At 41.5% G+C, this 21423-nt stretch overlaps 3 protein-coding genes across 7 annotated transcripts; 2 read left to right on the forward strand and 1 right to left on the reverse strand.

The window, feature by feature from the left end:
- Nucleotides 1-26: 26 nt before the first annotated feature.
- ciapin1 (cytokine induced apoptosis inhibitor 1) lies at nucleotides 27-7066 on the reverse strand. 3 transcript variants are annotated; one of them, XM_080737823.1, is made up of 9 exons: nucleotides 7016-7066; nucleotides 5695-5860; nucleotides 4696-4839; nucleotides 4089-4168; nucleotides 3741-3912; nucleotides 3450-3514; nucleotides 1796-1914; nucleotides 1226-1307; nucleotides 27-961 (listed from the first exon to the last, which is right to left on the reverse strand). In XM_080737823.1, exons 2-9 carry the CDS (start codon nucleotides 5852-5854, stop codon nucleotides 851-853), a joined length of 933 nt encoding a protein of 310 aa, XP_080593949.1. In that variant the 5' UTR covers nucleotides 5855-5860; nucleotides 7016-7066; the 3' UTR covers nucleotides 27-850. The 3 variants fall into 3 exon arrangements, with proteins under 3 accessions (XP_080593949.1, XP_080593950.1, XP_080593948.1); XM_080737824.1 differs by having other exon boundaries at nucleotides 7044-7058; XM_080737822.1 differs by having other exon boundaries at nucleotides 6864-7049.
- Nucleotides 5783-21376, forward strand: polr2c (RNA polymerase II subunit C). 2 transcript variants are annotated; one of them, XM_080737826.1, is made up of 9 exons: nucleotides 5783-5868; nucleotides 16144-16193; nucleotides 16277-16345; nucleotides 16458-16510; nucleotides 16608-16736; nucleotides 17301-17352; nucleotides 17664-17832; nucleotides 18514-18588; nucleotides 19397-21376. In XM_080737826.1, the coding sequence occupies exons 2-9, from the start codon at nucleotides 16172-16174 to the stop codon at nucleotides 19539-19541; spliced, it is 714 nt and encodes a 237-aa protein (XP_080593952.1). In that variant the 5' UTR covers nucleotides 5783-5868; nucleotides 16144-16171; the 3' UTR covers nucleotides 19542-21376. The 2 variants fall into 2 exon arrangements, with proteins under 2 accessions (XP_080593952.1, XP_080593951.1); XM_080737825.1 differs by lacking the exon at nucleotides 5783-5868 and adding an exon at nucleotides 15177-15323.
- Nucleotides 6875-14020, forward strand: coq9 (coenzyme Q9 homolog). Of its 2 annotated transcripts, XM_080737820.1 has the most exons (11): nucleotides 6875-6926; nucleotides 7331-7415; nucleotides 7792-7878; nucleotides 8414-8669; nucleotides 9503-9638; nucleotides 10237-10379; nucleotides 10505-10589; nucleotides 12308-12412; nucleotides 12707-12862; nucleotides 13305-13358; nucleotides 13659-14020. In XM_080737820.1, exons 3-11 carry the CDS (start codon nucleotides 7821-7823, stop codon nucleotides 13692-13694), a joined length of 1029 nt encoding a protein of 342 aa, XP_080593946.1. In that variant the 5' UTR covers nucleotides 6875-6926; nucleotides 7331-7415; nucleotides 7792-7820; the 3' UTR covers nucleotides 13695-14020. The 2 variants fall into 2 exon arrangements, with proteins under 2 accessions (XP_080593946.1, XP_080593947.1); XM_080737821.1 differs by lacking the exon at nucleotides 7331-7415 and having other exon boundaries at nucleotides 6901-6926.
- Nucleotides 21377-21423: the final 47 nt, after the last annotated feature.

Consider the following 21423-nt stretch of genomic DNA (forward strand, 5'->3'; position numbering starts at 1 on the left):
ACCTGACACCAGTGAAATAAATAACATTCCTGTAAACAACTTTTATTTAATCTGTTAACAAAACAATCATCTCACTTGATCATGTATCTATCTATACATAGAAACTACTCAAAAGATTTGTGTGGACAATATGTGCTGCCTTATATAGAGATTATTACATAGTTGAGAATGTATTGCTAATCACACTTAAAGGGGAGAACCACCCATTTTCAACATTGAACTATGTCATTAATATACCTTGAGTTATGTGGAAATAAGGGTTGACATCACGGTGTATTTTGCAAGCTGAACTCTAATCAATCCTCCAGTTCTAGGCAACACAGAAGGGGGTACTTTTTTCTTATTTCCACATAACTCAAAGGTATATTAATGACATAGTTCAATGTGGAAAATGGGTGGTCCTCCCCTTTAAAGCCAGAAACGTGGCTGCTTTCAGTCATAACTACCTAGTAATTATACATTTTCACAATTGCCAAAATCAAGAATCAAACAGGAATAACACTGCATCAGATAATGTTTGATTGAACCTTCCACACCATGCCTGCACTGTGCCAATCTCTGCATCTAGTCTGTTTTGACAAAAATAAAAAACTGAAATTTCAAGTTGTCGCCGAAGCATAAGCGCAAGAATGACTCAATTCAACTTGTACAGACAACACATGAGCATGACCACTACCCACTAACTGGGGGAACGAGGTGATTGAAGTTGGTGATCTCTTACTCACACATCTTTCAAAACAATAGTCTTGCAGGAGGAATATGGTTGATGTGGGTTTATAGGGATTTTGGGGCTTTATAAAGGTGGATGGAATGTAACTCAATGTGATGTGTTGGAGTATCAAGATAGTTCTTAGGCATCATTTAGGGTCTTGTTGTCCAACACAATCTTCTCCCCAGGTTTGAATGCTGGCATGCCCGCATATGGGCAACTGGCACAACGGAAAGCATCACCCAGGTAACACTGAAAATGAAAAATATTAGTAAATTATGAAAAAGTCTGTTTAATATTAATGAATGTCAGAGAATATCACTAAATTATTGCTTAGTAACTGTCTCAGAAGGGACTCAATGCTGTATATTTAGGGTTGGAAAATTACCACCAGGTGAGATAATGGAAAAATCCATTAGTCATTGTAATTTTATGTTATAGTATTGTCACAAGAGGGTTGGTTGACGTTTAACACAAAGTTATCTCTTTTCTGCCAACTCAAAGAAAGCTACTCACACTTCCACAGGAAGACTTTGGAAGGTTGGCCTTCTTGGCTCCAGCATTCTTCCCTTCCAACTCCTCAGCAAAACCACATGAGCTACAAAAACAGTAATAATGTCAGTGGACTATTATTATGTGTGCTGACTGCTGAGGCATAGACATAGGGGAAAGTTATGCAGTTCTCACTAGGGCCACACACAATAAAGGGCAAGGACACTGGTCCTTGCCAGTGTTGGTTGTGTAGTTACCTGTTTCTTTTAATAGACAGTTGGAAAAGGGTAGAATGACTCTGTTCTTAACAAATCACCAATATTTAATGAGGAAAAAAGGCTGCAGCAGCATCGATTAAGCTTGTTTATTAAAATGCCGGGCTGCGGGCTGGGTCGGGCTCCAATTGTCAATTATGTATCTGGCTTTGGGTCGATCTTGGGCTGACACTCTGTCGGGCTGGGTTGGACTCGAGCTCACAAATTTAGGGCAATGGAAAAATTATACTAGCCCATAAGGCTACTACAGGATGGAGCCTTTTCTTCAGATGGGAGTTCAGGGAAGAGACAGCACTGTATTTAATGGTGGTATACTCACCAATTCTTACAGGCTTTCTTACTCGTGGACTTCGGTCCACATGCTGGTGCTCTGAGAGAGGTAGGGTCAGGCTTCTTCAGGTCTTCATCATCTAGCAGAGCATCTGAGTCTAGCAGATCCTGAAAATGGGTGAAGAAAGAACAAACTGGCATAAACCCTGAGACACAGAGTGAGTAGACAGAAATGGTGCAATCTTATAACTACACTGCACTCTGTAGAGCCAACTTGCACCTTGTGCACTCAGTCAAATATGGTTGGTAATTCGTGTCACTTTCCGAACCCTACTTGCGACCAGCAGAGCACGCAAGTGGAGGTGGAGCCGGTTGTCCAATGATCCGGGAACTGCCCATAAGCCGAAAGCTCATTAGTCCTACATTGGTTAGGGTTAGGTTTAGGGTTAGGGTTAGAATTCACCAGGTCAGCATTCACCAGTTTCGGAATAATGGGCTGTAGGACCAATGCCATGGACCCCAATGATCCGTGGGTCGGTGGTTCGAATCCCGGCTCCTCCTGTCATGTCGAAGTGTCCTTGGGCAAGACACTGAACCCCACATTGACTCTAATGGTGTTAGCTTGCCAGTTGCCACCATTGGTGTGTTAATGTGGGAAGTGAGGACGCTGGCGTCGACTGTTCGCTGCTTCACTTCCCAATGTATGAATTAATGGACCATTGTAAAACGCTTTGAGTTCGCAACTTGCTTAGAAAAAGCGCTATAAAATGCCATCCATTATCCGTCTGTGCCAACTTGTTCCTTCTATCAGGTCGCACTTGCTGGTTGGAGGTGACATCACAGAGAACGCTACTCCCTGGTAAATGGTGCATTTATATAGCGCCTTTATCAAAGGTGCTTTACAGAGATTGTGCATTACAATACCCCATTCACACACACATTCATACACCGATGGCGGAGGAAACCAATTATATGAAGAAAAAGTCTGAAATGGGTGAAGTAATCATTTCATTCTTGAAGACCTTGTAGGTGACAGTCCACAGTTAGCCTGATTTCAGACTCTACGCTGGGGCTTGAGTCTGAACCTGTCTCCATTCTATTTGATTGAAAAGGGGAGGGGATTTAAAATTTGAAATTCCCAATCACAAGAGATCTGGTGGGAGGGGTTGTGTTTGACTTTTGCACACAAAGCATTCCCTCCTCCCCCTCCCCTCAATGACATGCACCAAACAGGTCATTGTCTTTGATGTTTCATTGATTAGAGAGAATCACTAACGAGCTATTCGACACTTGTATGGCTCAATCAATGACTGCAGTTCGGAGCCCTTTTGAAGTTCAAAGGGAGCAATTAAGAACTCTGGTGAGCCACGCAGCCACCCCTCCCTCCACTGTTTCTGTTGATTTTCTAAAGTTAGACGCGCCCCTCCTCCGCATTGCATTGATTTCATTGGTCGGTTTCGGTCGGTTTGAGAAGCTTTCGGTAGCAAGAGACACGTCATATGACACATCCAGACCAAGAGATGCAGTTCACTCAGAGAGTGGGCGGGTCTATTGGCTGGAGCCAGGCTAGTCCACAGTGTATTAATCGTGACTGCCCTAGTCCACACCAGACCTATTTAATGTGCATGTCATTTAATGTTACTTTACATGTCTATAGAGTCTACAGTATACAGTACGGTATTAAGTATAGATAATTAACTCACCACATCATCATCATCCATGTCCAATGCTGATAGGGTCCACATCTTTGCAGCATTGGGATCTAGAGCTAAAACAACAGCAATGGATATACATTACACATGAACCAACAGGAACAAATAAATCAATGAAGGAGCATACCACTCTGTCCACCAAACTATTAACGATGATTTGCCTTCAGCTCAGCCTGAAAATTACTAGCTGTATGGTAGTCAAAGTTCTATCTCGATCGGGCAAGTTCACCGAATATTCTACGAAATGTGTGAGGAGCCATGGGCATCATCGTTAAATCGTACCTGGTTTAACGGGTTTCTTTTTCCCAAACGACAGTTTGAGTTGAGAGGAAGATCCCACCTCATAGGAAGGCTTGGAAGAGCATATACGGACCCTGGTCAGCGAGTTTCCTTGGTAATCTGTGGAACTCCTGAAGGAGCTTATTACATCCGGGGACAGTGTTCCCTTACTCAACTGGATGGAGGTGGAAGCAGAATAGAAGTCTATCTAAATTAATGTTTTAATATGAAAGTGAGATGTTGTCCACTGGTGTGTCTTGTTATTATATATATATTGTTCACAGCACAAAGCTAAATCATTTGAATAAACAATATTGGAGAGGACCTAGTCAAAAGAGATTATGTACTCACCTCCGTAACAGACATCAAACCGGACAACTTCAGAGCTGATGTCAATTTTTCAGCAGTCCTCACACTCTGGCCAACACTCTCTGGGACAGAGAGAAGTAGAGGAGAAGCTTGAATAGTCTGTCAGTCACACCAGGACCTACACTGTACCGTGAAGAGTCCACCATATTGCAATTGCTCTGCCTACTCTGTGACGGCCCTTCGTTAACAATGTAGTAATGCATGCTATAGAGAGTTACTCTTTCTCTTGAGCTGTCTAATAAACAAAATACAATTTAGGTGGGTCACCAATTCTATCCAATCAGGAGAGAGAACCCATTTATCAGTGTTTATAGTGTTCAAGTTCTGCTTTTCCCCCCTCATCACTTCCAATGTCACTAGTTTTTTCTCTCCCGATTCAATTACATTTGTATCCCGACATGAAAATTCATTTTACGTTTACTAAAGAGCTTGAGAGACAGGCAGGTCCCTAGACTCCCTACTACTAAACAAATGCTGATTACTATATCAGAATATTGATCTATTTAACACCTGTTTTTAAACAAATAATATAACATGTACCCCCATTTAAGTCGGTAAGTCTGTTTTCTTACTCCACCATTACTCTCACCTGTGACCGGCTCCTCCAGAACTAGTTTTCCACCAGGCTTGAGAACTCTGGCCATTTCCTCTAGAGTCTCTGAGCTGTGGATGAAGTAACTGTCGGCAAGGATGCACGACAGTACCCAATCAAAAGTGGATGCTGCATGTTTGGCTGAGAAGAGTAGAGTTCAAGAAGAGAGAGAGTTCATTCAGCTGATTGACTCTGAGGTACATCGAAAAAGTCAGTCACCCGCCCTGCAATAAGGCGTGGAAGATTTTGACGGGTTTTATTTGTTTTTGGGTGATTTTTGAGCGGTGGTAAACCGCTCCCAAGAGTGGCTGTGCGTGTGTCTGTAGCCACCTTTCCTCAGCGTTTTGCCATAGCAATGTGTTTTCCTCAGCGTTTTGCCATAGCAATATGTGTGTGTGCGTAGCCATATTACATCATATTACTTCACCAATTATCTGTAGCCAGTAGCCACTTTTCCTCAGCGTTTTGCCATAGCAATATGTGTGTGTGTGCTGAGGAAAAATACTAGGATATAAGTCCTAGGATATAAGTCTAGGACTTATATCCTAGTCTTTTTCCTCAGCGTTTTGCCATAGCAATGTGCGTGTGTGTAGCCTGTATTACATCACCAATTACCAATTGAAGACGTTATGCAAGCACGACCACCGCTCACTTCACTTCATTGGGTGTCATTTTTTACAGATCACCAATGCCTTGCAGTCTGTGGTGGGTTACGGTACCCCTAGTGCTGAAGAAAAATAACTTCTGGAAACGCAAGGAAAGATGCTGTTGCTGGGTTTACATGTACTGTAACTGGACAGCCCGCAGTTACAACTTACATGTACAGCCACAGCCCCCCTTCCCGCACTACTGCTTTCATTAAAAAACAGGCTTGTTAGCACTGGGTACTGCAACAAGTGATCTTCTATTCAAGTCACATTGGTGAACAAAATATTTTTATTTCTAAAAGGGTATTACCCACAAAAACACACCAAAAATCAATAACAAGGTACTCACACAGCGATATTCTCTCTATGTTCTCCACTGACACTGTGCCCTCTGCTCCAACTAGAGTACCCAGACCTTCTACCAAGTCTTTTAAGGCAACGGGTGAAGAGGGCTGAGTCCACACGAACATCACCTTATCTCCCTCTTTGATGCCAAGGTGGTCCGCCATGGTCTCCTAGCAGGGTAGGGTATATTTTGATATATTATAATGTACATAAAATGTATGCATGCAGTGTTAGACAGTACAGTCAGTGAGCACTGTAATGTCAGCAATGGCCTGTCATTTTAATTAGTACTGATGAATGTAGTTACACAAACAACTAACAAGTCTTCTTTATCTCTCTTCCATTTGTCTGTCATTCTGTCATGTTATACGAGTTAAAAAGGACCACAATTGAAACAAGCTCAAAAGCTTGACAGTGAACTGTACTGTCATGAAACTATACCTTTTCCTATGCAAACTCTAATAAAGTCTTCAGTCAATCAATCAATCATTCAATCAATCAATCAATCAACCCAGGCATGAGATGATCCACCCTATGGTAACAGTAATAACACATATCAGAAGATTGATTAAAGGTCATTCACCCCCAGCACAGCAAATAGCTGTTTGTGTTGCTGTATGTCCTACAGCAGTGGTTCTCAAACCTTTTCATGTCAAGGACCCCCAAATTGACACTTATTAGCCTGCGGACCCCCATTTGAAAAGAAATGCCAGTGACCCCCATAAGAGAATAATTGTATATCTCTAGTCATTCTCTGAGAATGTACACATAGGCCTACACTTTATGGAACAAAATTGACCAGTTAGGGGCCTTCTCTGAGTTACATACCCAATAATAAGGGTCCATTTAGTTCCTATCCAACTATAATTTAGCTGGGGACCCCCTGGAACTCCCTCAAGGACCCCAGGGGGTCCCCGGACCCCACTTTGAGAACCAGTGGATGAAAGGCCATTCACCCCCAGCTCAGCAAATATACTTCTGTTTGTGTTGCTGATGTCCTACACTACAGAATACAGAATATTACGTGTGTGTGTGTGTGTGTGTGTGTGTGTGTGTGTGTGTGTGTGTGTGTGTGTGTGTGTGTGTGTGTGTGTGTGTGTGTGTGTGTGTGTGTAACGACAGCGTGACGCAGAAATAAATGCTCAACAACAATTTCATATCATGATGAAATACATGTTTTCGCCAGACGAATACGGGCGCACGGACACGACAACGAACAACAGCAACGACAACGATGTGAGACTTGGAAACTTGAGAATTATACAATTTTAGCAGCTTTCATAAATTAGAGTTTAGTCCAATATAAATAGTGTTGTTTAGCTTACTGACTATCCGCCGGGTCGGTCACCTCACCTCACTCACAGCACAGCTATGTTCTTTGGCGAATATAAGGTGGCCAATATAAGACTTCCGGGGGTCGATCTCTTCAGAATAAGAGTATCCATTTTGTCATAATATTGTAACGTTTGCTGGGTCGTTACAATATGCTCAATGAAAATATAGATTACGCATTTAAACGAACATACACAACGCAAATTATGTTTTTGGGTAAACAGTTTTTTCTTAGCAGTAAAGCAATTTAAAATCATACATCGTATTCTTTAAAATAAATGTATGATCTTTATATTTGCTATCTCTAGTTACACCGGATGTCATATTCGCCAACAGAACGCAGCTCTCACTCCTACACTGGCGTCATCAGCAGTCGACTGCAGTGGTGGAAAAGTACTCAAATTCTTTACTCAAGTCAAGTGTCAAGTAAATTGTACTTAAAGTACCAAAAGTAAAAGTAGTCATTTTGCAGAATGTCCCATTATTGTGTTCAAAATGTATGAAAATCGTGAGCTTGTAGATTGTCTATTTTCAAATGGCCGACATGCTGAATAGTTTATGTTTTGTAATGATAATCTATAAAGTTACTGGTAAGTAAAAGTAGCCTTCAATATTAGCCTCTGATGTAATAGTGGAGTAGAACTGTACATTGGAAATACTCAAGTACAAATACCACAAGAAACTGTATTAGTAGTCTTAAGTAAATGTACTTAGTTACTTTACTTTACTTTACACTGAAGTCGCTTAAAAATGACGCTTCGTGTTCAAGGAAAACATCAGTGCGTGTAGCAAGCTGATATGGCGGCTCTGCTGAGAGGACTGCGGGTTGCAAGGACGCTTCGTGGGCTCGGCAGTGGTAAGACAAGCAAGATCTGGGTGTTTGTACCGTTTAATTCACCTTGGAAGCGCATAGCTTATTGTTCTGGTAAATGCAGCCTTTGACTCGACTGTTCTCTGTGAGCAACATGGTTGCACTGACCAATGTCACTGCAACTGACTTGACATGTTGTTAGGGAAGGTGAGCATGAAGGACAGGATTAGGTAACAGCTACTGTTAACTGCAACTTTCTGAATACAGTGAATCTAAAGACAAAATTAATGTAGTTTAGTCGGTAAACCTTAAACTTGCATTTTTGGCAAACTTGGCATGTTCCTGCAAACAAGTGGGTGGGTACAAATGGGGGCGTATACCCTCTCAACAAACATGCATGCAAGGCAGCTTTCATGTGCAAAGATTTGAGTATATTTTCGCAAATATACTTTACATTTCAGCAAAAGAATAATTGCAGCTATTTTATTTTGTCTTTTGGGTTTTAGTAAGCTGATTTATTATATAATATGGCTATGGCCACATAACTCTTGTCAAGATTGACTTTCTTTATTTCTTGCAGTGGTGGCTGCACCCACAGCAAAACCCCATCAATGTAACAACCTGAGGAGAGGCCTGTACTCTTCAGCACTGAGACTTCAGGATGAATCCAAAGCCGACAAGACCACCTCAGAGTCCTCCTCATCCTCTGCTACTCCCTCATCCACAACCTACCATGAGCACTACCAAGCTCACGCTGGTGAACAAGACACAACAGCTTCCCAGGAGGCCGCCTCGGCAGACCCAGCACCTGAGGAGGCTTCCAGGCCAAACACTAGGTCAGGACCTGTGTGTGATTCTGTGTTGTAATTGCATTTAATTGAAATGCAGTCCATCTCTCAGTGACATTTGTGGACATACAGTAACTGTTCTACTCCAAGTCTCTCTCGGGTGACTGAACTTCTCACCCTATCTCTAAGGGAGATACCAGCATCCCGTCTGAGGAAACTCATTTTGTCCGCTTGCACCCGCGACCTTATGCTTTCGGTCATGACCCACACTTCATGACCATAGGTGAGAGTAGGAACGAAGATTGCTTGGTAGACCGAGAGCTTTGCCTTAAGGCTCAAATCTTTTTTTCTTCACAACAGTGCACACACTCCTTGGTTGGCAAATCACAACCTGATTTCTCACATGGCCCTCTTCTAGCGCCACCATCAGGCCGATCTTTGCAAAACACATTTTTGAACACTGCTCCTACAGATTTTGGCCTAAAATCACGCAAAGCGGTACACAGTATCTCTAAAGTCATGTCATCAACATGGATCTGTCCCATTTCCCATATTCCCTCCTGATTGGCTATGATTGCCTTCTAAAGTTTGTGTATGCGACGTGACGGTCGCTTATCTCCTGATTAGGGAATCTTGGTAAAGGTAACTGGTAAAGGTATGAAAAGAAATTGAGATCTGTTAGCTAAAATAACAGAATCATAATACAGGGAATAATCATAGGTCAGATATGATTTTCAATCTGATGATTCATTGCTTGCTGGTATGTATATAGAATGATGCTCTTATATTTACAACGATGATTATGGATTATGTGCTTTTTAGGCTTATGTTTTGCCCTGTCACCTTGTAGTTAATAATGGCAGTTTGTTGAATGTTTACAGTTATCAAGACCAGGGTGGAGAGCAGGAAGAGGAATATGAGACAGAGGAACAACTGCAAGGACGTATCTTAACAGCTGCCCTGGATTTTGTCCCAGAACATGGATGGACCATGGAAGCCATTGCTGCTGGGGCTGAGGTATGTCTGGGCAATTCACAAATATATATATATATTTTGAACCAATAACCGACTCATAATCGAATAATCGAGAAGCAAGGTTTTGTTGTTGACGTTGTTATTGTTATTTGTTTTGGGGCTTTTATGCCTTTATTGATAGGACAGTAGACTGACAAGAAATAGGGAGAGAAATAGGGAGTGACACGTAGGAAAGGTCGTCGGGATCGGGACTCGAACCATCAACAGCGACATGCTGTCAGGCATCAGAGCATTATGTGGTATGTGCCTGGACCAGTAGGCCAGCCGACGCCCCGTAAATTATTTTTTCTTATGTCAAGGAATCAACACGATTTAAAAAAAAATCTTAATTATGGCAAAGGTTTTAAATAATTGTGATATTGTTTTGAAGTATATCGCCCAGTCTTAGGCTAAGGTTAGCTCGGTGAAATAATTGTGATATTGATTTGAAGTATATCGCCCAGTCTTAGGCTAAGGTTAGCTCAGTGAATGAATCAATGGGCTTTGTAAATGGGTGTTTTATGGTTTGCGTGATCTATAATGCTATTTTAAGTAATCTTTGTAAGTAAACTAATAACATGTATTTGTTTGTGTTCACCAGACCCTAGGCCTATCCTCTGCATCCTCTGGTATGTTCACTAATGGTGCTGGAGACTTGGTCTTGCACTTCATTGCCCACTGCAATTCACAGCTGACAGAAATATTGGCTGAACAACACAACCAGGTCCAACTGGGCCATGCTGAGTATGCACACACACACACACACACACACACACACACACACACACACACACACACACACACACACACTTGAAATTATGAATTACTTTGTTTAAAGAATTATATGCTAACTATAAAATCTGTTGTAGACCAAAGGAGACATCTGAATTTCTAAGAGATGCTGTGGAGACCAGACTGAGGATGTATATCCCATACATTGAATCCTGGCCCCAGGTACTTTGTGCATAATGACAATACAGGGTGGTTAAATGTGGAGATGCATAATAGTCTTAATATGATGCATCACAATTTACAATTTAGGCACTTAGTAGACGCCCTTAATCCAACAGTATTGTTCTAGTGCATTATCTTATCTAATGTTTTCTTATGTCAAAAGCACTCCTTGACATGAGTGTTAGTATAGTCTCTAGACCAGTTAATTTAGTTATTTAATTGAATCTTTGCCTCTGGAGCTGTAAAAGGGATAGTTCGTTTTGGGGTTATCTATATTTCCTACCTTCTCTGATTCAGACCACCTCATGGGTGCCTTTTAAATTCTCTGAATGCAATTAAAAGGTGTCTTGAACAGTGAGCTTGGTATATTCGATATTTCTACGTTTCATTGACTTAGGGTTAGGTTTAGGCATAGTTTTACTGAGCTTAGGTTTAGGCATAGTAGCATTTGCCAGGTTAGCATTTCACCAGGTTAGCATTCACCAGTGTTGAACTAATGTGACATCGAACAAATGTTATGTCGCAATATCGACACGCTCCCTTTTAGCTCAATTCCTGGATATTTGGGAGTACTTTACAAGTACTTTTTTTTAGCCTTTCTTTGTGACAGGTACAGTGTAGACCAGTGGTTCTCAATCTTTTTTGGCTTGAGTACCCCCTTTCGCTGATTTTTGAATCAAAGTACAAGTACCGACAACAATATTTTCCCAACTGCAATTAAAACCAACAATGCTAGCAGTATATGATAACCCCCCTTTTCAAGAATATAACATCACAAGAAATTAAAAAGGGAGTGAGAGTTTCAACACTGTGGCAATAACATTTCAGTCCAGTTTTCATGTCAATAACAAACAACATTCAAACACATACCAGTTGCCTGGTACCATGTAATTTGGGTTGGCAACTACTCCATCAGTCTCTCCAAGTGTCCTTCTAATTCAATTGTAGTTAATTATTTAACAATGAATAATAGTATCATTATTTATACTTCTTATCGTGATTTATACTTCTATTTTTCTTTTTGGGGGGCATTATCTTGAGTACCCCCTGCAGTACCTCCGCGTACCCCTATTTGAGAAACACTGGTGTAGACTGTAGAGAGACGGGAAAAATAGAGGTTAACCAGGGACTCACTGTCAGGCATTTGAGCCCATGTGGTATGCGCCCTAACCACTCAGCTTAGGCTATTGGGTCACCCACATCTGAACAATTACAAAAGTTGTAATTTATGAATTTAGAATGTTGCCACATGGAATGATTATTGATATTTCAACAAAAACAACAGTAGTTCTACTTCTACACTATAATGTGAATGTTGATATTTTGAATGAACTTTTGTTTCAAAATATTTGTTTATAACAATTGTTAACGCTAGGCTACCTCTTGCAAAGTATTGGACGCCAACATTGGAGAAGTTGTTGTATTTCCCTACTTTTGAGGGGAACTGCTAAGTTCAGAAAATTACATAATTTTACTGTAATGCAGCCTTTAGGACCAGGAAAATACAACACATGCCAATGCCATATTATCACATTATTATGATTTCTCAGGATCGGATTGATAGATCATTATATCTAATCAACAGGGCTCCCTGTCATCATAAAATACATAATTTATCTCTTATGGGACAATGGAAGATGACCATCTCCTATGTTATCAGTATCACTTTGTTGCACCTTTTGAGATGAACGGTTTCACCATCTAAATGCTTCTCCCAGGCAATGAGCATCCTCCTCCTCCCTCACAACATCCCTGACGGCCTGAAGCACCTGTCCAACCTGGTAGATGATATCTGGTACTACGCTGGAGACCGGTCCACAGACGTGAGTGGACCATCTGCTGATCATAGAACCTCTTCCACTCCCACTTTCCTCTCTCCTTTTCATCACCACCCCAAAAATGCCCGGCCTGCCACTTCCAAGGTTAACTCTGCTTTTTTTTTTTTTTTACCACCGGCTGATCTTTCCTTATAACTCTCCCTTTTGATCTGCCTTGTATTTTTATTGATTATTATATTTTCTACTACCATAAACACTACTGTGTTGCTGTATTCTGCCACATTATACTTAGTTTACCTACCGCATTGTCTTGCTACATATAATCTCTGTCTTTTGTAGATGAACTGGTACACAAAACGGGCAGCACTGACGGGCATCTATAACACTACAGAGCTTGTGATGCTTCAAGATTCCTCCCCAGATTTCCAGGATACCTGGAACTTTCTTGACAACCGCATTCAGGATATAGTCAAAATGGCTTCTACGGCAAAACAGGTACAATCATGTAACACATCCTACAGAGCATACATGATAAAGTGTCATAGAAATGTCTTGCAATAAGTACACTGTCATATCGGTACACAGATCTTGATCATCTGGTAACACAAGATTAGTATGTACTGTATGTTGTATGGTCCTGGGGCTAGTGAAGGGTGGGAAGCTATTACTGTATGTACTGTATGTTTCTGGTCCTGGGGGCCAGTGAAGGGTGGTGGAGTAGTAGTGGTGTATGTTTGTTGTATGGTCCTGTGGCCAGTGCGGGATGGGGAGCTTGTATATGTATTTTGTATGTTTGTTGGAGAGGGGAGTAGTCCAATCCCAGTAAACTGTCAGTGACGGGCAGTGGGCTTTTTTGGGAGCCTCACTGCCTATAATAGGACCTATTCTGTATAAGCCATAAGCTAATATGACAGTGCTATTTTATTCCATTCCGTAGGTGCAGGCAACTGGCGAAGCAGTGGTTCAAGGACTGATGGGGGCTGCAGTAACAGTAAGTTTCCTTACAAGAGTACTTAGTTGACCATAGTCCCCCAGGAATCTATAATAGGTACCCTAATTTTATTCCTTTTTACATCAAATATCTTCACCTATATTAGCCGATCTACAAGCTCACAATATGTTGCGCTACGATGGTGAACTTGTACATTGGCTACTTTCTGCTAATGTTCGCCCCTAGAATAGCCACACTATTGGTTAGTGGTTAAGTGTAAAATAATGCAGCTATTTACAGGTATATATTATGGTTTACAGTTTGATGCTTGACCTACTGTATATTTTACTCTTTCCGCAGCTGAAGAACCTCACAGGAGTAAATCAGAGGCGATGATGTAAAACATCACACTTTCAGTCATTCTGATTCTACCTATCCTGTTCATTGTGTATGATTTGAAGTGCAATATCCTTGTGTTCACCGCAGCTCAGGCATCCGTCTCTTATCTGTAATACTGTATGGAAATTCAAGTTTTGTTCTGAAGGTTTTTATCCATCACCAGGGTGAGGCCACCTAGAGTGCCATATGCCTGTCTTTTTGGTCATTTTTCTGAGATTGTCTTTAGCACTTAATAAACGTTTCATTTTGATGAAAGTCTTTGGATAAGGAATATTCCTGATGAAGATCCAGATGTGATCGAAACATTGAACTTGCAATAAACAGCGGGAGCATATCTGTGTCTTTATTTTATTCATGTTGGTCTCTTGTTTGTCCTGCACCTGGACACTACAGTGGATTACTGTATGCATGCACTACTTCTCATCACAAATGGATTCTATAACATCTTCTGAATGTGTCCAATAATTCCATAAAATGTGTTTCAGTCATTATTAATCTAAGGTGTGTTGTAAGAAGAGAAGGAACTGTAAACATGACATGGTACCATACTCAATTCAATCAATAATTCCAGTGGGGATTGTTAAAAGGGATTAGAAATGAGTCAATGAAATACACTTAAAAAAATCACACGTACGTGTGTACGTGTGTGTGTGTGTGTGTGTGTGTGTGTGTGTGTGTGTGTACAAGAGCGCCCTCCCTTAACATGTGTGGTCAGAAAAGGTTACTGCAGGCCAGAGTGTATATAAGAGAGTTACGTCACGCTTTGAACTCGCCGCAGACCGGAAGTGGCGTCGCATGGAGCCTGTTCTCATTCTTATCGAGGCTCTGCTGCTCTCCTGCCCGTCCGCCCCCACTATAGCCGAGGTATTTTCAATCACTGGTAAGTAGACGAAATCACCCTTTTAACGCATTCACGGGCCTCTCGTGAATGCGTGAATGCGTTAAAAGGGTGAAAAAGACGTGATTTCGTCTACTTACCAGTGATTGAAAATACCTCTGCTATAGTGGGGGCGGACGGGCTGAAGAGCAGCAGAGGCTAGCTAGGAATGAGAACAGGCTCCATGCGTGCGCAAGTGCGCATGCGTAAGCTTCCCACCATAGAGTAAATAGGCTTTCCACGCTTACTATGGGAGTCGACGTAAGTGACGTAACTCTCTTATATACACTCTGCTGCAGGCTACAGACACGGACGCATACAGACCCACACACACGGCCACGTATAGGAGCGTTGTGACCACCGCTCAAAAAGTGTGTGTGTGTGTGTGTGTGTTTAACATATGTGTGTGTATGTAATTTTTCAATTCATTAAAGTGATAAATACAAAATAACATTTCTATTTTTGTCGCACTCATAAACCAATAGCCAAAATATCAAGCATTTTATTTTGATGTTCCAATGAAAAGCGTGACCCGGATATAAAATAAAGCGTCCATTTGTAAGCCAATCGTTACGGACCTTCTGTAACACTAGCCAGCCAGCAACAGTAGCAAACGTTTTAGCGGCACCGCGGTTCTGTTTATTACCTTGTATTCAAGTCATCATGCCGTATGCTAACCAGCCAACGGTGAAAATTACAGAATTAACAGACGAGAATGTCAAGTTTGTCATTGAGAACACCGACCTTGCGTAAGTATACAGTGTATTTGCTTGCAAATAAAGTCGCTCTGTAAGCGCGGCGCGACCATTAGCGAACATGATGATGAAGACCTTACCGAGGATTGCGAGGAAATAGAAAGCAACAACTGCGCCTTCAGACTCGTCTTTATTATGATCTTCTGAAACGAAAAATGCAAATGTGTGAAGGCATTTATCATATGATTACCAACGACGACTCGAGGGCTGTAAAAGAAGATGAAGTGCGCACTGCGCAGTCTGGACACTGCTATGCTCCCACCATTGCAATAGAATACTTCGAATGAACAGTGGGAGCATATTGTTGTATTAATGACATTGTTGTCTCTTGTTGATCTGGTTTGTCCTGCACCACACATTCTTTAATCAAAGTTGGATGAGAGTTGGCAGGAGGCATAAACGGCCTACACCAAAATAGTGTAAAAAGATGATTAAACTTGTCGGTTATTCAAGGCCAATAGGGTGTGCCAAATGTAGTTCTAAGAGCGGCCATTTCTTGGGTAAACACAGCCTTACACAGGTGTTTTGATTAGACTATTGCATTAGTTCTATGCAATCAAACAATTGAAACACCTGTGTTTTGACCCAAGAAATGGCCGCTAAGGACTACAATGACGTAGCCGCTGGCACACACTTGGTAGCATTTGCACTGTTAATTTACATGTGAGCGTACTAATGTAACCAAATAGACACTATTTGTACTCTCACTTTTGGGATACATTTATAGTATTCACTTTTGATTTATCCTAAAGTGATTCCTACTTATTATTCTCTTTGACAGCTAATTCCATAATGATGTTCTTGTCATCTTCAGGGTCACAAATTCCATCCGACGAGTCTTTATGTCAGAGGTTGCCACAATAGGTAAGATTTTCTACAGTGGAAGTAACTTGTTACATCTACATGTCACTCACTTTATGGTTTAACATGCATGACCTTTATCTTAGCTATCGACTGGATCCAGATTGATGCCAATTCATCTGTACTCCATGATGAGTTCATTGCCCATAGAGTAGGTATGTGATGTTCAACATTAATTTCAATTTGTCAGTGGGGTTCAAATATGTCAAGATAATTTGCTTCAATATAATATGGCGACATATGTGACTTGTGTGTTTGTGTTTTCAGGCCTTATACCACTGACCAGTGATGACATTGTGGACAAAATGCAATATTCTAGGGTAAGAGACTTATTAAAATAGTTTTACTCTTGCTGCACATAATACAATCCTCTTCCTCCATGATGATTTATGTCTTTATATTTATTCTCTTATCCAGGACTGTACATGTGATGATTTCTGTCCAGAGTGCTCTGTTGAGTTGACCTTGGATGTTCGCTGTACAGAGGACCAGACTCGTCATGTCACCTCTCGTGACCTCTTGTCCAACAATCCCAGAGTCATACCTGTGAGTGCTTCTCAGTTGTCGTATTGGGCCATTAAAGTACATGAAACTCATCGCATGGGGAAGCGTATGTGAGCTTGTACATCTGCAATTGTGTTTTTTTTACCATTTTGCCTATAATGACATGCAAAATAGGGATGCCAGATTTAATGTGTTTAAAGCTAGAGCATGTCTGTCTGTATTGCTTAACTAGCGATATCGAGGTATTCAACAACGTTATCGAATATCGAAGGTTTTCCTAATATCGCCCAGCCTTAGTTCAGTGGTTCTCAAACCTTTTAGCTTGAGACCGAAGAGAATGTTGATGTCTGTTTCTCTCAAACTCTCAAAGCAACATGCTGTGAGCTTGCACTTTTAATGGAATACTTTGTTTTGAAAAATGTTTGTTCTTTTTTTCTGAAATTATTTTTTTGAAAATCTTTTGAAATAATTTAAAAGATTGTAGGTAACAGGGAGAAAAAGAGAGGGATATTTACTCGCGACATATAACAAAGTTTGGGAATCACTCAATCAAAAGAATAAAGTTTGGGAATCACTACAGTAGTTTCTTTGTATTGTGTTTCACAGGTGACCTCCAGGAATCGAGATAACGATCCCAATGACTATGTTGAACAGGATGGTGAGCTTAATTCCTTCACTGTTAAACTTTGTTCTCATATTCCCAATCAAGTCATACCTGGTATCCCATACCCGGTCTCCTATTGTCTGTTCTTTTATAAGTTCGCTATATGGTTTCATCTGATCTTATCCTACCTCTTCTGCCTATAATACCTCTCTGTCACTGAATTACCAATCTGGCTAGCCATTGTCAAAGAAAAGGTCGATCCTTTTCACTTGAACTGGAGCTCAGTTGTAACTCGAGCTCAGTTAGGCTGTTCTTGAGACTACTGAATTACATACCCACTGTCCTCGTTTTGTCCACGACCACAGACATTTTACTGGTCAAGCTTCGTAAGGGACAGGAACTGCGACTGAGGGCCTATGCCAAGAAGGGCTTTGGCAAGGAGCATGCCAAGTGGAATCCCACAGCAGGGGTGGCTTTTGAGTATGACCCAGACAACGCACTGAGACACACAGTGTTCCCACGACCTGAGGAGTGGTGCGTTCATCTTTTCTGTTTGCCAGTGCCTTTTTATTGAGGTTTTTGATTCTGCATTGTGATTCTGTTCTTTTATTTTTATTTCAACGCATTCATATTCTCCTTAATAACAATTTTAATTGTATTAAAATGTCCTTTTATAAAGTGCCATGCCTAATGTGGAGAAGCATAAATGTTACTGCCTTTATACAGAATGGAGACTAGGGCTGTCACGATATGACATTTTACATGACGATTAATTGTCACTCAAATAATTGGCGATTAACGATTTAATTGTGTTTTTGTCGTTGATAATTACATTTCTGTTTGGCTTTTAGGCTTTGAAGTTGTACATGATAGATATGACACATAACCTAAATATACAAAGAAATTACTGACATATTTGACAACTTACTGCTTAAAAAATAACTTTGATAGTGGAAATAGCCGATCTACAAGCTCACAACGCGTCGCGATGCGACGCGTTGTGAGCTTGTAGATCTGCTATTTCCACTATTTTGGACATTTTTCAACATTCACGATTATGACTATTATGACAAAATAATTGCGATAATGTCAAATAATCACGATTAGACGATTATGTAATAATTGTGACAGCCCTAATGGAGACTATATTTCATTAATATTCTGGTAGAATGCTCAAATGTATTTTGACTGGACTGACACAACTGTAATCCCCAGGCCAAAGAGTGAATACTCTGAGATTGAGGAGGATGATGTGCAGGCCCCATACGATCCAAATGGAAAACCAGAAAGGTAGGCCATCTGCCACTCCTCCTGGTTAATAATTGCCAGCAGTTTTATATAGATATTTAACTAGAATAATGATGGTTCTCATCATACAGAATAGAATAGAATATACGACTTATTATAAGTACAACAAATGTACTGAGCCTGTCTCAACAATTAAATGTTATTGCGGCCAAAGGTCGCAGTTTACCATGAGAAATGTCACAGCTTGTCCGTGTGTAGACGGACTTGTACACATTTATACGGTCAATGGGTTTGCTGCTCTGATGTCACTGTGATGTCAGGCACATCTTGTCCACGTATCCGTATATCTCCGAAGGTCACACCTGACACTGGTTCCCTTGACATCACCGTGACATCACAGGTGATATCACCTATGTAAAAGTCCATACAGTATATGGGTATTCCCCAGAATCCATTTTATGCCCATATATGAAGATCCCTGGCCAAAACATGGCCCATATCTGTGTGGCTGGTTCAGATAGGGATCTCCATGTATGGGCATAAAATATATTGTATGTTGTGATGTCATGGGAACCACTCTAACAGAATCCCTTTTATGCCTATATGGAGATCCATGATGTCATCAATATTAAGCCCATATCTAACATGACTTCGTATGGGAATGCCCATATATGGAGGAAGACATGTATTGGCATAAAAGGGATGTACTACAGTACATGGATCTCCATATATGGGTAACTGATCCGATGTACATCACTGGCCAGAAAGGGCGAGGTTGCATGTCGCCCTAAGGCGTCTTACTAGTATAAACTAAATAACAACTCCTCATCTGTAACCTTTACCCTGGCAGGTTCTACTACAACGTGGAGTCATGCGGCTCTCTACGACCAGAGACGATTGTAATGTCAGCCCTGGCCGTGCTCAAAAAGAAGCTGAGTGACCTGCAGACCCAGCTCAGCCATGAGATCCAGAGCGACGTTCTTACCATCAACTGAACTCTGACTTATGTTTACTTGCACGTAGGTGTTGCACACCAAAGATAGTCGACAACAAGCTCTTTTTGAGCTTATCCACGAGTTTCCAACATCCCATCGTGCATTGCGCAGAAGCTGTGCGGCATTTCCGGTGCCGCAGCCGAGTGTGATCTACAAGCTCACAGCGGTTGCATCTGCGACGCGACGTGAGCTTGTATGTCTTTAATAATTTTTATCCCACGATTTTGTTACCCATTTTTTCACCCAGTGCAAATTGTCTTTGTAATAATGGTCTCTGCTCTCCCTCTGCCGTGCCTGGGGGAGACAACGGACTGACCTCATGCTTCCTTCAGTGCATGAGGAGTCCAAGTTGCTTCTTTTCACCTGACAGGGGGGATTTCCCCGGTTTGGACGTAGCGCGTGGAAGGAACACAACCAGTTCCTTTCCCCCTTCATCAGGCTGGCCAGAGGGAGGCATTTTAGACACCAGGATCACTGCATGTTTTTGTGAGGGGTATACCTAGGAGACACGGAGAGAACATGCAAACTCCACACAGAAAGGCCCTTTCGCCAACCCCACCTAGGGTGTGGGTGCTGATGACACGGAGGAGGGAACATGCACCCAGCACCCACAGTGTCCCCCGGTGAGAATCAAACCCAGGACTTATCTAGCTGTGAGGCGACAGCGCTACCAACTGCGCCACCGTGCCCCGCCTGAGCTTGTATGTCTGCGTTAACCGGATGTGTCTCACAAATAATGCTACAGTAAATTCTCGCGGAAACAGCTGGATAGATGAACTATTTTCGTTGTGCAACACCCACCCACACACAATACAGTATAATTTGGCTTTGAGGGCTCTTCCTCTGAGCAAAGGGCTGTATTCAGAAAGCATTCGTCTCTAGGTTTGAATGCTCATCAAGCATCAACACCCGGATTACTACTGACCATGTTATTTTTTGTTTGCTTGTTTTCCATTTTGAAGGACATGTTAAGCCGGCATCATAGTCGCCTGGGCGGTGGAAGGCTTTACACCGCGGTGTAGTCTTTCCGAGTCTTTTTGAGTCATGAAACTACAACGTTACATCATTCCTCGCGGTGGAGAGCTTTACACCGCAAGTCCCAACACATCTCTCTGTTTTTACTATCAGACAGACAGGCTCTACACCCCGTTCACTGATTGGTCGATCTAGACCAGTCAGTCACGGTGTACAGGACTCCACCGTGAGTGACTATGATGTCCTGCACTTATTTTCTGACTTGAGGTGGAAAGCTTTCCACCTCAAATTTGCGGTGGATAGCTCTCCACCGTACACTCTGATACGGGCTTTAAAGCCTTACCGGATATGGTATGCAGCTTCTCTGTAGGTTTCAACATGAGTGTGTTTGGAATATACACTCTTCCAAACATGCTACAAAAATGACGAATTTGTTTCTTGCATATGGTTTGCCCCGCTGATCAATATTAAATCACGAAAGACCCTAGGAGGTGCTATTTTTTGGCCCCTCATTGATTACGGAATCCTCGTTTGGTATGGCAATGCTCCGATTGCCTTAAAGTTAAAGCTCCAAACAGCCCACACCCCAAACTGATTAGGGTCGTGCTTGGTCTTCCTCCTCGGACCCACCTCTCGAGACTTGTAAATAGACTAAGCCCCCATGTTTCCACCCCCTTTTATTTTGTCCCCTTCTGCTTTTGTAATTGATGTTATCCTATGTTAAGTACTATGTTCTATCCGTCTGTCTTTCAATGTTATATGAGATACATTCCTGTGCAAATAAGCCGTAAAGCTTACTAGGATCTCCTTTTGTGCTGCCATGAAACTGTACTTTTTTTCTATTGCAAACTGCTAATAAACTCTTCAATCAATTAAAAAATCATAACTTCTACTTATTTTATATAGC

This window comes from Nannobrachium achirus (assembly GCF_963921795.1).
Source record: "Nannobrachium achirus genome assembly, chromosome: 11".
NCBI classification, from domain to species: Eukaryota; Metazoa; Chordata; class Actinopteri; order Myctophiformes; family Myctophidae; genus Nannobrachium; species Nannobrachium achirus.